Source organism: Sceloporus undulatus, chromosome 1, assembly GCF_019175285.1.
Source record: "Sceloporus undulatus isolate JIND9_A2432 ecotype Alabama chromosome 1, SceUnd_v1.1, whole genome shotgun sequence".
Classification (NCBI taxonomy): domain Eukaryota; kingdom Metazoa; phylum Chordata; class Lepidosauria; order Squamata; family Phrynosomatidae; genus Sceloporus; species Sceloporus undulatus.
The window spans coordinates 277,040,794-277,055,662 of NC_056522.1; the positions used below are offsets into that span (position 1 = coordinate 277,040,794).

At 41.7% G+C, this 14,869-nt stretch overlaps 2 protein-coding genes and 2 non-coding genes across 5 annotated transcripts; 2 read left to right on the forward strand and 2 right to left on the reverse strand.

Annotated features, from left to right (window-relative positions):
* Positions 1-2,302: 2,302 nt before the first annotated feature.
* Positions 2,303-9,113, reverse strand: RPL27A (ribosomal protein L27a). The gene is made up of 5 exons (XM_042440218.1): positions 9,019-9,113; positions 6,710-6,773; positions 5,411-5,486; positions 3,838-4,012; positions 2,303-2,471 (listed from the first exon to the last, which is right to left on the reverse strand). Exons 1-5 carry the CDS (start codon positions 9,019-9,021, stop codon positions 2,343-2,345), a joined length of 447 nt encoding a protein of 148 aa, XP_042296152.1. The 5' UTR covers positions 9,022-9,113; the 3' UTR covers positions 2,303-2,342.
* LOC121920139 lies at positions 5,076-5,206 on the reverse strand. The gene has a single exon (XR_006101670.1). It is a non-coding gene; the product is annotated as a small nucleolar RNA SNORA3/SNORA45 family (small nucleolar RNA).
* Positions 9,114-9,347: 234 nt separating the features above from the next.
* Positions 9,348-13,667, forward strand: INO80C (INO80 complex subunit C). 2 transcript variants are annotated; one of them, XM_042440204.1, is made up of 3 exons: positions 9,348-9,419; positions 10,894-10,968; positions 12,877-13,667. In XM_042440204.1, the coding sequence occupies exon 3, from the start codon at positions 12,894-12,896 to the stop codon at positions 13,542-13,544; it is 651 nt and encodes a 216-aa protein (XP_042296138.1). In that variant the 5' UTR covers positions 9,348-9,419; positions 10,894-10,968; positions 12,877-12,893; the 3' UTR covers positions 13,545-13,667. The 2 variants fall into 2 exon arrangements, with proteins under 2 accessions (XP_042296138.1, XP_042296129.1); XM_042440195.1 differs by having other exon boundaries at positions 9,375-9,501.
* LOC121920138 lies at positions 11,147-11,278 on the forward strand. Its single transcript, XR_006101669.1, has one exon. It is a non-coding gene; the product is annotated as a small nucleolar RNA SNORA3/SNORA45 family (small nucleolar RNA).
* Positions 13,668-14,869: the final 1,202 nt, after the last annotated feature.

The window sequence follows — 14,869 nt, forward strand, 5'->3', positions numbered from 1 at the left end:
CTTTCCATAGGGGTAGATTTCAGATATAGTCATGTTAGTCTGGAATACCAGTAAGCAAAGAGAATTTGCACTGCCTTTGAGATCAAGATCCAAAGCATACTACAGAAATAATCCAGTTTGAAACCACTTTCACTGCCCTGGCTTAATGCTAGAGATTTCTGGAAACTAGTTTTGCGAGACATCTAGCCTTCTCTGTCAGAGTTCTGATGCCACAATAAATTACTGTTCACAGGATTCCCTAGCACAGAGAAGGGGCTATTAAAGTGGTCTTAAACTGAATTATTTCTGCAGTGCGTTTTGTACTTAACACTGGAAACCTATCATGGGGTTTTCTTTGCAAGTTTCAGAGGGGGGTTGCCACTGCCATCCTGAGGCTAAGTGTTACTTGCCCATGGCCATCCAGTGGAGTTACATGGCTAAGCCAGGAATCCAACCCTGCTCTCCAGTCAGTCCAGTGCTCAAACTCGACACCACATTGGGTCTCAAGTCGTCATCTAAATATTGCCAGTCATTGAGGTTTACTACAGTACCCTGTATAAAATTCCAAAGCTGCTTACCGGTAGTTTCCATTTATCTTCATGGAATCTCATATTCACATAGGATTTTTGAGAAAAATAGATAAACAAATTCATTGTCCTGGCAGTCTCTTCTGCTTGGCCATAATGTGTGTTGTATGTTTGGGACTGACAATGTTCATGAGAGTATGTTCCAAAATCCATTTTTGTAATACCTTTTAAGGTGAACTTGAAGGTCATAAGGTATGCAAATTTGAGATCGCCATCAGGAAAGATGTTAGAAAGTAATGAGGTGAGGGTAGACAGCTGTCTGTATGGGGTTGTGTCCTAACCCAAGAATGTGTAAGAAATTCTCTGGCCATTTAAGTTAGACAATAGAATTTGTCTAGCACTACATTCCTAGCTTCTTTTCAAACATATTTGCTGATATAGGCTGCAGAGTTACTAAGGGGAATAGTATGAATGTTTAGTTTAACTAATATAATCAGAATGCCACAAGTAGAAAAGTGATATCTCCAACTTCTGCAGTGATTACCTCACTTTGAGATCCAACATTAAAATGGACTAGAGCTATTAAACAGGCTTCCTAGATGCCAGTTGGGATGCCCACATACACGCCATGAGGTTTCGCATTTTTGAGATTATGTGGATGCCCCTACATAGAGCTAATTAACTACAAAATCAAACTGTCTCCTGTCTGGTGATGAAGATCACATTTATCCTGAAGGCGTTTTTAGACTTATGTATACTTAAGTGGCAGTTTTCACAAAGAATCATATGCAATAGGAAAGGAGGGGGGACTTCAAAGTGGCAAATTGTCCCATCATTTCCCAAACCCCATAGGGACAGGATAGCCTGCGCAAATGTGGGGCATCTCACTGTTTGAAAGGTTGTGTGGTTTGATTTGCCTTAATCCCTTCACTGGTTTCAGTGGCCCCTGTGCCACAGGATTGTACATAGCATTAAGGCTAATATAGAAGCATTCCTGGAAGTCTGGAGCCAACAAGAGGGCGCTCCCTCCTGTCCATCTGTCACCAACCGGCCTTGGAGGGAGAGAGGCAGGCCAACTCTATTGGGCCTAGCTAGAGTAAGAAGAGCCCTCCCTCCACTCTATCTGCCTTGGTCCTGGCCTCCAAGGGAGAGAACCACTGGACTCGACCCCTTTCCCCACCACATTTCCCTTCTCCTTTTTGTGTAATGTTTTACACTGTAAGCCTGAGGGCAGGGAACTCTCTAATTTGTAAGATGCTCTGAGCACCTTTGTGGCTGTAGAGCAGGGTATACATACTCAAAATAGATAAAAAAAAAGGTTGCTTCTTCCTTTCGCCATTTTGGAACTTAATATTGATGAGGTTTTCCATGGATGTAACAAACCTCTTATTTATTCAAGGCATTTAATTATCGTGTCTCAAGCTACCAATGCTCCCACAAGAGAGGTAGGATGATTAAAATAATTTGGATGATGGAATTAAGTTCTGAACCTGAATTATTGAACCAGAGTGGATGGGTGTGGACACCTGAATGAAGCCTCCAGTAAGTGAAGATCAGTTACCTGTTCCACTTTCATAAATTCAGTTGTTTAGTTCCTTTTCATAGCCCACAGGCAGCTTATTTGAGCATGCAGAATATGCTATCTTCACAGATGTTTTTTGGACAATTTTAACAGAAGTGGAAATTCAATTTTGTATTTAAATACATGTTTTCTGACCATAATGAAATTAGCAGTTTCAGAATCAGCAGCAAGGCTGTTTTCATCTTAAGCTTATCAAAACAAAACAGACTTAAAATTGTTTGTTCATGCCTGTTTATTCAAGATAAAAAAACCTTTTATGCCACTAACACGCAGGCTCCACCAACTCCTTTGATTTTTTCTTCTGCTCTTCTGCTGAAAAATTTTGCTTTCACAATTACAGGCTGTTTTGGCAGCTTCCCTTTGCCCAGGACTTTGTAATAACCCTGAAAAGATAATACACTGTTAACACAAGTTCTACAATAATATACTCTGTTTCTTGAAACTACTACCTTTGAAATATACTAAATGAAATCCATGGACAAAGGATTTGGAGATACTATATATTAATTCTGTCCTCATAACTATCAGCTTTAGTGATATTTGTAAACTAAGGACTATAAGGCATGGAGACAGGAGAAGCTAGCTGAATTTTATACAGCCCACAGTATGATTTGCTGGTTCCTCTTCTTAACAGTGGTGGTAATATCAGCAGCAATGTAGGGATTGCACATTTAAAGATAGACATCTATTTTCCTCACCCAGGCTTTCCCATCTGCACTTTTATACCATGTGAACCAACAGTATGCACTTTTCTGGGTAAGCATGGGAATGCCTTCAAAAGCTGGATGAACAGACACCCACCTAAAGGGGGATGTCTCTAGAAGGCAGGAAAAACAGATGGTTTGGTTCTACAAATGTAAAGCTAAGAAGTGAGTTTGCCTTCGACCTTAAGACAGCTATGAAGATGTACAGTAGATCAGGTTATATGATGACTGGCAAAATCTAACTCTTCAAATGCCCCTTAATTCCTTTATCCAGTGGTATGGGATTCATTAGACTCTCACACACTGCTCCCAAGAAATCTTTTCTAGTTTACAGTCGTCTTTAGTAGAGCAAAGCTGGAGAACATTTTTCCAAGTACACAAGTTGTGTATATACAGTGCAACACAAGAAATGAACTAGGTGGTGGTGTTTTTTTTAAAGGTAGGTATCCCACATTCTTAGAAAAGACACAGAATGCAGAAATGCAGACTAAGACTCAGATCCTATAATGTAAGAGTTCTGCAGGTGGGATTCTGCTATTTTACTCTGCTTACACCCTCTAGACTCATACCTTTTTCTGCAATAGCTCCCCGAATATTTGGGGGTAGAATCAGAGAAGCATCTGACCATGCCCCATAGCAAGCTACAAACTGGTCACATATTCTGCCAAGGTCTCAGCAAACATTGACATCAGTCTGCATATGTCTATGAAGCATAGTCGGATGCTTCTCCAATCCCCAGTGGTCTCCACCAGCCATGGAATCACCATTTAGAGGCAGTATTTCAGATAATCATGAGTCCTGGAGGGGCTTTAATCATTGAAGAAGATGGAAGAAAATACTGTACTAACCTCTGCAACAACTAGAAAGACACACACAGGTGTAAGGATACTGACAAGGGTGTCAGCCACTGAATGACTACTAAAATAACTTCATAAACAGTTCATTCTTGATCTCTGAAGACACTAAATGCATTAAAATACTAGACAACCAAATTAGTTCTGTCATAATCTAGAATCAAAAAAAGGCAAGACTCAATGACACTTACTGCGCGTACAACATCAATCACTGGAGCTAATCCTGCAGGATTCTTGGCATAATTGAGCCTGGTCTGCTCACTAACCAGCGTCCACAGTTTATCCAAATTCACTGTAGGGCAGAAGTGCTGATTTTTTTTCAGATGGTAATGTCTCATACCAACTTTTCCAAAATAACCAGGATGACTAGGGGAAAAAATTGTTGGCAAAATAAAGTCATGGTGTCAATAATCTCGCAATGCATCTTCATCACTACCTAGACAGAGCTCATAAAAAGAATGAATTTTTTAAAGCTGACAGAATATGGTATTTCTCCCTGCAAATAGTCTCAAACTAGTGACCCTCAGATTTATTGTTGCTTGTCTAGGAGCCTCACGAGATAAATACACACAGCTATATGCTGTTTGTTTCCTGTATCTCAATGCTGTTTCTGACCGCCAGCTTCAATTTCCAATGTGAGTATAAAGGTCTACAGCAGTCAGTGGAAAGAAAATGACCACAGGATATTAAACTGTCAAAGGGCTACATCTAATTTCCACTAGCAGACTTTAAGCCCCTTCTCCTCATTTTGTAGCCACAAAACTGACTCCAAAAGGTTACCTAGCCCAACAGAGCTGGTTTTGGAAGTGCATGTGGGACTGACGAAGGGAAACTGCCTCCCTCCACCCAGTGATAGTTCTGCTGGATTCCACCATTTTGTCAGTTGACAAAATTTCACTTAAAAAGTTGATTTATATAGGGATCATGCCACGGTATAAATGAACATTTTTACACTTTACACTTACTTCTTTATGTGCACTTAGGCAGTTGCCTCACTATTTCAGACACTGCCTGAGTACCATGAAAGATGTTATTGCAAACATAGCCCAAATTACATTATTTACTAGAAAGGGTATTGGCATCACACATAAGCCATGTACCAAATTATACTACATGCCATAGCATAGTTTATGGTAAGGCTACACGCAACTTCCTAAAATATTTTATTTCAATGTAAATAATTACCATTAACTCTAACAATAAATTATTTTGATCATTGTATTTTCTTTTCAGAATACTACTGATAGTGTGCCAAAATCCTGGGGCTTTTTGATTATTTTAGACACCACATTCAATCTGCATTTCCTCCCAATAATCCTAGCAGGTCACTAGAGTTGTCAGAAAACCCTGAATGCTGATTATTGTTACCGAAACATTAAACGCTATTATCCATGTCATCCTGATGACCTGCATTCCCCCCAGTGAGAGATACTGTTACTAACCAGGCAACTGACTGGACTATTAAGAGGACAGTCAGTGAATAAAGGTAAGTGTTTACTCTCCGAGTACTATAGCACACCATGATAACAGACAATATCTAGATGTGACTCTAGTCTCGGCAATCTGTAGATCTATAGCTTCAAGTCAAGATTTATATGGAAGCTTCAGTCTTAAACTAAATCTACCAGAGAAACAGTATATTTCCTTATGCCTGGCTCAAAGCTTGAGTCTGTTTCTGAATACATTAACAAAATGAACCTGCTCTTTGTATTATACAATATTACAATGCTTATCACACCTATGTAAAAAGCAAAATAAGCTTACTATTTGTCAAAATTAATCCTGTGGTGGTGCATACCCCCAGCATTACCTCGGCCTCCAGGATGTTTCCTGTGTTTGCCTATGAGAGATGAAATTGTTTAGAAAGTTTATTTGGTATACAGAAACAATTTAACATTTCCTCAAGTTCTGTTCCTCATGCAGAGATTTATTGTCTTCATTATAGCTATGGTTAAGATCTTTGTCGAACTGAACACTTAATTTAAATGTGGAGCTTTTTGGTACAGGTAACACTCCTTTTTATAAAGGCTTTTTATACCTCAATGTCCCCCTTACTCTCTGTCTTCTGTCTACTCTAGTTGGAAGTTGCTGAGGGCTTTTTTTGGGGGGGGGGGTAGTAACTAGCATTATGAAGCAAGGCTGAGAAATACAGACTTTCAGTGCCAGACTGCAGCAGTATCTGCAGTAAATGAAGTTTTGAGCTGGGAAAGAGCAGGAATTTGTTCTAGCCATTCCTACTATAGCTGTGAGTGCCTTCCTACAACAGGCAAAGTAAATGGCAAATGCTTTCAGAATCTTGTAAACTCAATCCTAGAGGAGGGCTCCAAGGTCCGCTCAGCCTTCCTTTCTTTCGTAGGTTGATAAAATGAGTACCCAGCTTGGGGGCAATTGGCTTACACATTGTAAAACACTTAGGTAGTGCTAGTGCACTGATAAGCAGTAGAAATGTACTTGCTATTGCTATTCAGAGCATCTGCTGTCTTTTTGGATTGTACAAAATTAAGATTACAATCCTACACACAATTATGTGGAAATTAAATCCCAATAAATTCAGTGGAACTGTATAGGACTGCAATGTAAAGTATTTATCCTTTAGCCCTCTAACAAATGATCTTGCTTTTGATTCGAAAACACTGACCTACAGATTTCATAACTATGCTAAATAATTATTGCTGTTTTGTGCCTTCAAGCCATTTCTGACTTATGGCAACCCTAAAACGAAACTACCATAGGGTTTTCTTGGCAAGATTTGTTCAGAGGATTGCCATTGCTATTGTCTTCCCCCAAAGCTGAAATCATGCAAGTTGCCCCAGGTGAGTTTCATGGCCAAGCAGGGAATCAAACCCTGATCTCTCGAGTCACAGTCCAGCATTCAAACCACTACACCATGCTGGCTTAATTGTTACATTTTGTACTGCCAAGCTAGTAAAATAAGATTAACTCTGAACCTAAAATATTGCATATTTTTTACATTTCATATCAAATGTCACCTCCCTGCAGAAGGAAAGTGATCCCCTTCCACATAATCAACATTTCCAGAAATATTACATCTCTAGTACTTACCAATACGGCCATGGCCATGACTCACATGGCCTCTCAGTTTCCTGGTTTTCCTCAGCCTAGAAGGCTTAAAAGATAAGACTTGTGTTAAATAAAAATTTTACATCAGAAAAATATACATCATTTGGTGCTATAGAGCTTTGAAAATAGGATACCTAAATAACGTATTTAAGAAATACTCTTTTCAAAATGTGTTTAGTATCTTCCTTATACAACCATGTGCATTATACAAGGATATTTAAAATCTTTTAAAACATCTTTTTAAAATGTTCAAAGGTCTTTTAAAAACGTCTTTGCCTGATGAAGAAGCCAGTGAAGCTTCGAAATCTTACAACATATATTCTTTTGCATCTGGTTGATCTGACAAAGGTATCACTGTTTTGTAGATTGTGGATGTTCTTTTACTTTGCTACATGGCCAACACAGCTACTCGGTATACTGTATTATTTAGAAATGCAGTTTCACTGTCCAAAAACAAAAAGGGGCAAGCAAAGTGAGTAAGGGGATGTAAACACAGCAAATAGAAGAGTTCTAGATGTGACTTTAAAGGTCTCACTCTCTGAAATGGTACACATTTAGGGACTGAAGGAAAATTTCATGAGGGCAGCATTCTTATTTGAAAGGCAATGCCTCCATTTCACCCCCTCTGCAACATAACAACACTCTTGAATACACCTAGCATCACTGACAAACAGCCTAATTGAGTGGTAGAATTCAAAGATATAGTTGTGTTAGTCTGTAGACTCAGTACGTAAAGAGATCTTGTAGCACCTTTGAGGCTATCTGAAAGAAAGGAATTGGCAGCATGAGCTTTCACAGGCTTCAGTCTACTTTCTCAGATGCATTCGATAGACTAATCAAGTGTTGCAGGAACTCTGAATGCAGGATTCTAATCTAAACCAACAGGAGGGTCTTTATACTCTCAAAAAACTATTTAATAGAAAGCACCTGTGGTTTCAGATGCTTTGAGGATCCACACAGGCCAAGTAAACATAACAACCATGGTGCACTGAATTTCTAGCAAGAAGCTCAACTATTAAATTCAGACCTCAGGACTGAAGTCATCCCATCCCATGCATTAATACATAGTCACAGGGTCTCTAAGGGGATCAAAACAGGGAATCAGCTCTTGCACCAGAAGAATCTTATTATACATACAAATCTTGAAAGGAGGCTATAATTGGGAGGGAAAGCTTGTTCTGCACTTGAGGAGGGATCTCTCACAGGGAAAGCCCATCCCCTACAAACCAGGCTACACTACTCATTCCCAAACACTGGTCTTCCAGGTATTTTTCATGTCAGCTCCCAGAACTGACTCTTGGCTAAGCTGGTTGGGGCTTCTGGGAGCTGAAGTCTAAAGCAGCTTGAGGACTAAAGTTTAGGAACCACTATAAAAATAATGCAGTCTGACGCCACTCTAAGTAAGGTGCAGTGGCCAAAATGTCCAGTGCAATTCTATAGTATCCAGGTCAAAGGAAGTAGTAGTCCCAGTCTGTTCTGCTTTGGCCAGACCTCACCTGGAATACTGTGCCCAGTTGTGGGCACACAGTTCAAGGAGGATATTGGCAAGCTGGGCCCTGTGCTGAGGAACGTGACCAAGATGGCCAAAGGCCTGGAACGCAGCACACATTATGTTCAAAGACACACTGCTGAAATAATCCAGTTTGAGACTGCTTTAACTTCCCTGGCTCAGTGCTAGGGAATCCTGGGAATTGCAGTTTACTGTGGTACCAGATCTCCCTGACAGAGAAGATAAAGTTTATTTTTAGCCCGCCTCGCCCAACGGTTTGAGGTGGGTCACAAAATAAGCAAACAACAATAAAATGCGTATAAATATAAAAATAACCCACCTTCCCAACCTAAATGTCTCACAAAACTAGTTCCCAGAATTCCCTACCACTGAGCCAGGGCAGTTAAAGCGGGTCTCAAGGGGGATCATTTCCGCAGTGTGTGCTTTGGACCAGGGAAATCCTGGGGCCTGGTAGTTTCGCGAGACGTGATCTCGGCTCCTCCGTCAGAAAGCTCTGCACCAAAGTAGAAATCCCAGGATTCCATAGGCTGGAGGGGCAGCACTTGGGAGCCCTTTTTCTAGACTGCAGATGCACCCTCAGAGCCACTTATGGGCAGCTTCAGCCTAGAAGGGAGGGAGCGCAGAGGACCGCCTCCCTTTCCACCTTCTCCCACAATGAGACCCAGGAGGACGGGGCCCTCTCTCCTTCCCCCACCGACTGAGGCACTGGAGGGACTTGGATGGTCCTCCAATGGCCGAACTGACCCCAGAAGCCAAGGACTCGCGCAGCCCTGCCACCTACCATCTTGCCGGGCCACGGAAAGAGAGAAAGGCCCTTCTCGCGAGATTTCCTAATTAAACCCCCTCAAAGCTCGCGATACTTCAATCACGAGGAAGGGGAGGGACTTGGCGAGAAGGAGGGGCCATGGCTAGCTAGCAGCACGAGGCTCACTTCCGGGTTCCGTCCAAAGGGGGAGGGGCGTGGCTGGCTTTTAAGTGCAACAGTGCTCCCTGCAGAAACACATGACTCGCTGGGAGTGACCAGTGAGTTGCAAAGGGCTAGAGCGGCTCGGAAGCTCTGCGCGTCGAGAAAATGGCGGCCGGTGGCGGGTTCCATGTATAACCGGAAGTTCATATTTACGTCATTTCCCGTGTGCGGTTTTATTATCCCTCTCTTCCTCTTTCCTTTCTTTCCTTCGAGCGGTGAGTATGAGGAAGCGGTGCTTGGTCTCTAGCTGCGTCCACACTGAAAAAACGATCCCTTTTGACGCCGGTTTTATTCCTGGTAACTTCTGTTCATTGCAAAATAGTACCGACTGGAAATAATAATAATAATACTAATAATACTAATATAATTTATTTCTTACCGCTATTCCAAAGATCACAGCGGTGTACAACAAGTAAATAGAACAATAAGAACAACAAACCCAGTAGCCCAACATACACAACATCATATAGATCATGGGTCATCCTTTGTCTTCTCTTGTTGTGTGGCTCAGGTCCAGAACACGCTGCAGCAGAAATGACCCCGTTTGAAGCAGCTTTCACTGCCCTGCCTGGCTCAATGCTAGCAAATTCTAGAACTGTAGTTTTGTGAGACATTGAGCCTCTCTGCCCCTATAAGCTACGCTTCCCAGGATTCCCTGGCACTGGGGCAGGGCAGTTAGTGGTCTTAAACGGGATTATTTCTGCAGTGTGTTCTGGCCCTGCCTTGGCCATCCTCCCTTAATCTCAAGGTCTTTTGGCTCCTTCACGCCCCCTTCTGCTCTGCTGTTCTGCAGTTTTTTAAACCTTGCAAGTAGAGCAACTAACTGGCTAAGTACAGGTTTAACTTGCTTAGTTTCGGTTCTTTTAAAAACATATGCAAGATCTTGGCATGCTGGATTCTCTGGCTTCACTTTTATACAAGTGAGGAACTGGGTTGGGGGCAGGGCAGCTTCATCAGCAGCCCAGAGGCCTCAATCTGGCGCTTTTCGGGACCAAGGAGGAGTGGCAAAATGTTGCTTCTCTGTGGTCCCCAATAGAGGCGTCTTTGGGGCTTCATGCCCCAGGAGACCCCGACAGGTGTAGCCTCCTGGCCCCTTTCTTGCATGGTTTCATTCCTGCAGCCATCTGGTTGCTGTGCGGGAACAAAGCTTGAGGCACCGCAATGAAAAGGGGCTGCCTAGAACAGCTCCTTTGTTGTGGTGTTGCACCAGGAAGTGGCGCCATCATGATGCCACTTTCTGTGCGCCACATTTGGGCACTCAGCAGTGGTGCCAGCATCATGGTGGCCCCCATGTAGATGGGAGGCCACCATGAAGACACCACCACCACACAGTAAGGTTGCGGGGCCTGCAGACGCTCCCCCCTGGGCAACCCTATTATGTGTCCAGACCAGCACAAAGCACCGGTCTGGATCAGGCCTTAGACTACCATATAGTGCGCCTGCGCCATACGCAGCTTTAACGTTAGAAGGCAAGCCCCATTTAAAACAATGACACACGTGCCTGCCACACATGGCAGCACTCACCCATCGTTTTAAACAATGTGTGAGCATAGATGTTTTTTCTATACGCATTATGTGTGTGTGTGTGTGTGTAACGGATCCCCTGCATACGGAAAGGGTCTGCTGTAGTCCTGTTTCAGTATTCTGAGAAATATTCTGTACATTTTCATCATTCATTTTTTCTTTTAGACAAGCATGAAATATCTAGAAGGTCAGAATAATACTGGAAGGTTATAGTGCCATTGAATCAACTGCTGAGACCAGGTCAGTATTTTACTTTAAGAACATTGACTTCCATTGTCATTAGTGAAAATACTTTTCATTACATTTTCATTCTTAATAGAAGTAAAAGTGAACAATAACATGTTTTATAACATATCACATAATTCCAAATGGAACTAAGCTATTGTGCTGTGAGCATACCTGAATGAGGAACCTATATACCGAGGCTAGAGTCACATTTAGATGTCCTCAGTCATCGTAGTGTGCTATAGTACTCGGAGAGCAATCACTGACCTTTATTCACTGACTTGTTTATTCAGTAGCAGAGTCAGTCTCCAGGTTTGTCACAAGTCTACACCTCAGCTTCCCTGAACCTCCTGTAGCTCTGGGAAGCAAAATAGCCCTTGCTCAAGTGGTTCATGTTCTTAAAAGGAAGGCAAGCAAGAACAAGTTCTTTTTTAAAAATAAAAACATGCTGACTTAAACAGACTTCCAAGAACGTTGTAGATATTTTTCTGTATATCCCACACAAGGGCTTTACTCTCGTTTCTTTTTGCTTTCTAGCCATTCTGTTTATTTTGGAAATGTAGGTCCAAGAGCTTGGAGAAAATGACAATATCAGACAAACAATGTTTCTTTGGCCTGTTACAGACTGCCAAAATAAAGGCTGCTTCGGGTCTCTTTGGAGGTACAATATCTGTTTAAATGATGCATGCATGCTAAGAATCCGGAAGCTGCACCAAAGCTGCACTCCAGTGCTTAGGAATGGAGTGTGGCTTTGGCGCGACCTCCAGACCTTAGGACCCATGCATCATTTAAATAGCATACCTATTAGTCTGGAACATGCATAGTGAACAGAAGAAACTGAACTGTGCTTGAAATTAAGGTTAATTAGCCCCTCTTTTTGATGTTGTATATTTGCTAGGTGTGTGAGAAAAGGACACAGACTTTGGATTACACTATTCTACACAGTATTAAAATATGTGGACAGTACTCCATTGTCATCCAAGCCTTTATTTGTTAACACCTGTTTACAGTAAATATATTTTAAAGGTGAAGTATTAACAACTGGATTTGCCTTGCTAAATCACTTGCACTTATTAAAATGTTAAGTGTCCTAGATATATCTGTCCTTATCTATGAACATTGTAAGGGATCATTGCAAAAAGCTGTAACATTTGGATGTAAAAGATAGCCCTCTGGTAGCTGTTTCTTGTATGTGCACCAGTTTCAATTTTTAGTCTAAAAATGACTGTCCAGAGTTTGGTGAAGTGCAATCCTCCAGATGTTACTCATCTTCCCTTCCCAGCATCCCTCACTCTTACCCATTGAGGGGAGTTTCTGTCTTAACATGTAGATGGGGCTGCACTGTGCCCACCACAAACTGATGCATTTTAAAGTAACCTTTAAAAGTAGCTACTAGCAAAACCTTCATTTTTCTATATTATCCTATATTGTTTTGTTGACCAACAGAATTGTCCAGATTTGTCCCTTTACTGAAAGTGGAACCTAATGCTGTGCTAATCGAAGAGCTTCTGTGAGTGGTATCAGAAACTCTGATTGTACTCTGAAGAATATTTTTGAGCTCTATTCATAGTGTTCCCAAATATTTGTTGACACTGAGGCCAGAGTCACATTCTGACATGTTCATTGTTTTTACCATGCCATAGCTCTCGTAGAAAAGCGTTTCATGTGTCAGTAACAGAGCTAATGCCTTAAACCGAATAATTTCTTGCAATGATAGAAAACTGGTTTTGTATGACCAGGCAATAGCTCTTTTTTGTCATCTAAAGAAGTTAATCTCAACATGATTTGGACAGTTAAAGTAGTTAGAACGAGACAGAGAAGATCAAATGAGCTTAATTACAGGATAGTGATTTAAGATGTGTGTTGCTGGCATAGCACTGGACATGTTGCATAGCAATATCTTTCCCCCCTTCTTTTCATCAGGCATGAATTATGTGTAAATGAAAGGAGACTTCTGGGAAGCCACTGTTATGGCAGCCTTAAGCCCTGTTGCTGTTTCCCCATCAAGCACACAGATGCCACCAGCACCCTTGTCTGCTACCTCTCCTGGACTAGGGGCAGGAGCTTCAGTGACCCGTGGTAAAAAGCGACCCTCCAGTCCTGGTAATGGTAGCTTGGGTAAGAAGAAGCGGTTGGCAGCTTTGGCTGGCAGTGGAAATTTCTTTCAAAGTACAAATACAGAAGCAGTAAATGAAAATAAAACTCTGAACACTGATTCCAGCACAGGATCGGTAGAGACTTCTAGTAAGCCATTGCCATTTAAAGCTCCAAGCTTCATTCATTCTGGGATTGGGGGAGCTGCAGCTGGTAAGAAGAACAGAACCTGGAAAAATCTGAAACAAATCCTTGCATCAGAGAAGACATTGCCATGGCAGGTGAATGATCCAAATTACTTCAGTATTGATGCTCCTCCGTCTTTTAAACCACATAAGAAATACTCTGATATTTCAGGACTTCCTGCAAATTACACTGATCCACAGAGCAAACTGAGATTTAGTACCACTGAAGAATTTGCCTACATTCGGATGCTTCCTTCAGATATTGTTACAGGTTATCTGACTCTCAGAAAAGCAACAAATGTTGTTCCCTGAGTGGCAAAGCTTAGACTTAATTTGAAGTGGTGATGGGAACCAAACGTCCAGTGGCACAGATGGGGTGTGTGTGTGTATTTGTTTATAACTGATAACTTAATAAAAAGTCTGTAAAATCCCAAACTGCTTGGATTCCATTTATTTTCATGGAATTTCTGTCTATCCATATACATTTTTTGAGGAAGAGTTATGTAAAATCAATTACTGAGTTGTGTCTTGGCAGTCTCTATAATGTGCTTTTTGTGTAACTTGCTTTTGTGTTATGATCATATGACAAAGTATTTATGAGACTTTTTGTCCCAAAATCCTTTTGTGTAATACATTTACTAGTCAAATACAAATGTCATAAAACTGTTCAAATTCTTGAAGTCTACATCAGGCAAGATGCTACGAAGTTAGAAGCTTGTCTTCAGGTTGAGATTGTGTTACCTGCATGGGTCTGTGGTCTAATGATAGAATTTGTTTTGTGGTTAGCTGCCTTCGAGTCAACCTTAACTCATGGTGACCTGGTGAATGAGACATCTCTAAGACCCCCCTCTCTTCTACCTCCATGCTCAGGTCCTGTAGGCTCAGGCCTGTGATTTCCCTGGCTGAGTCTTATCATAGAATCAGAGATTTGGGAGAAACCACAAGGGTCATCTAGTCCAAGCCCCCTGCCATGCAGGAACTTACAATCAAAGCACCCCTGACAGATGGCCATCCAGCCTCTCTTTAAAAATCTCCAAAGAAGGAGACTTCAATACTCTCCAAGGAAGTGTTCCACTGTTGAACAGTTCTTATCATCCGGGAGTTCCTCCTAATGTTGAGGTGGAATCTCTTTTCCTGTAGCTTGCCTCCATTGTTCCATGCCCTATTCTCTGGAGGAGCAGAAAACAAGCTTGCTATATCCTCAATATGACACCCGTTCAGATACTTATACAGGGGTATCATATAATCTCTTAATCATTTCTTCTTCAAGCTAAACATACCCAACTCCCTAAGTCACTCCTCATAAACTATGGTTTCCAGACCTTTCACTATTTTGGTCACCCTCCTCTGGACATGTTCCAACTTGTCAACATTCTTTTTGAATTGTGCCCAGAACTAGACTCGGTATTCCAGGTGTGGCCTGACCAAAGCAGAATACAGTGGCAGTATTACTTTCCTTGATCTAGACCAGTGATGGTGAACCTATGGCACACGTGCCAGAGGTGGCACTCAGAGCCCTCTTTGTGGGCACATGTGCTGTCGCCCCAGCATAGAGTTTGCCAGAGTTTGTTACTAGAAAGCCAAAGGGACATGGCACTTTGCAATAAATAAGTGGGTTTTGGGTTGCAGTTTGGGCA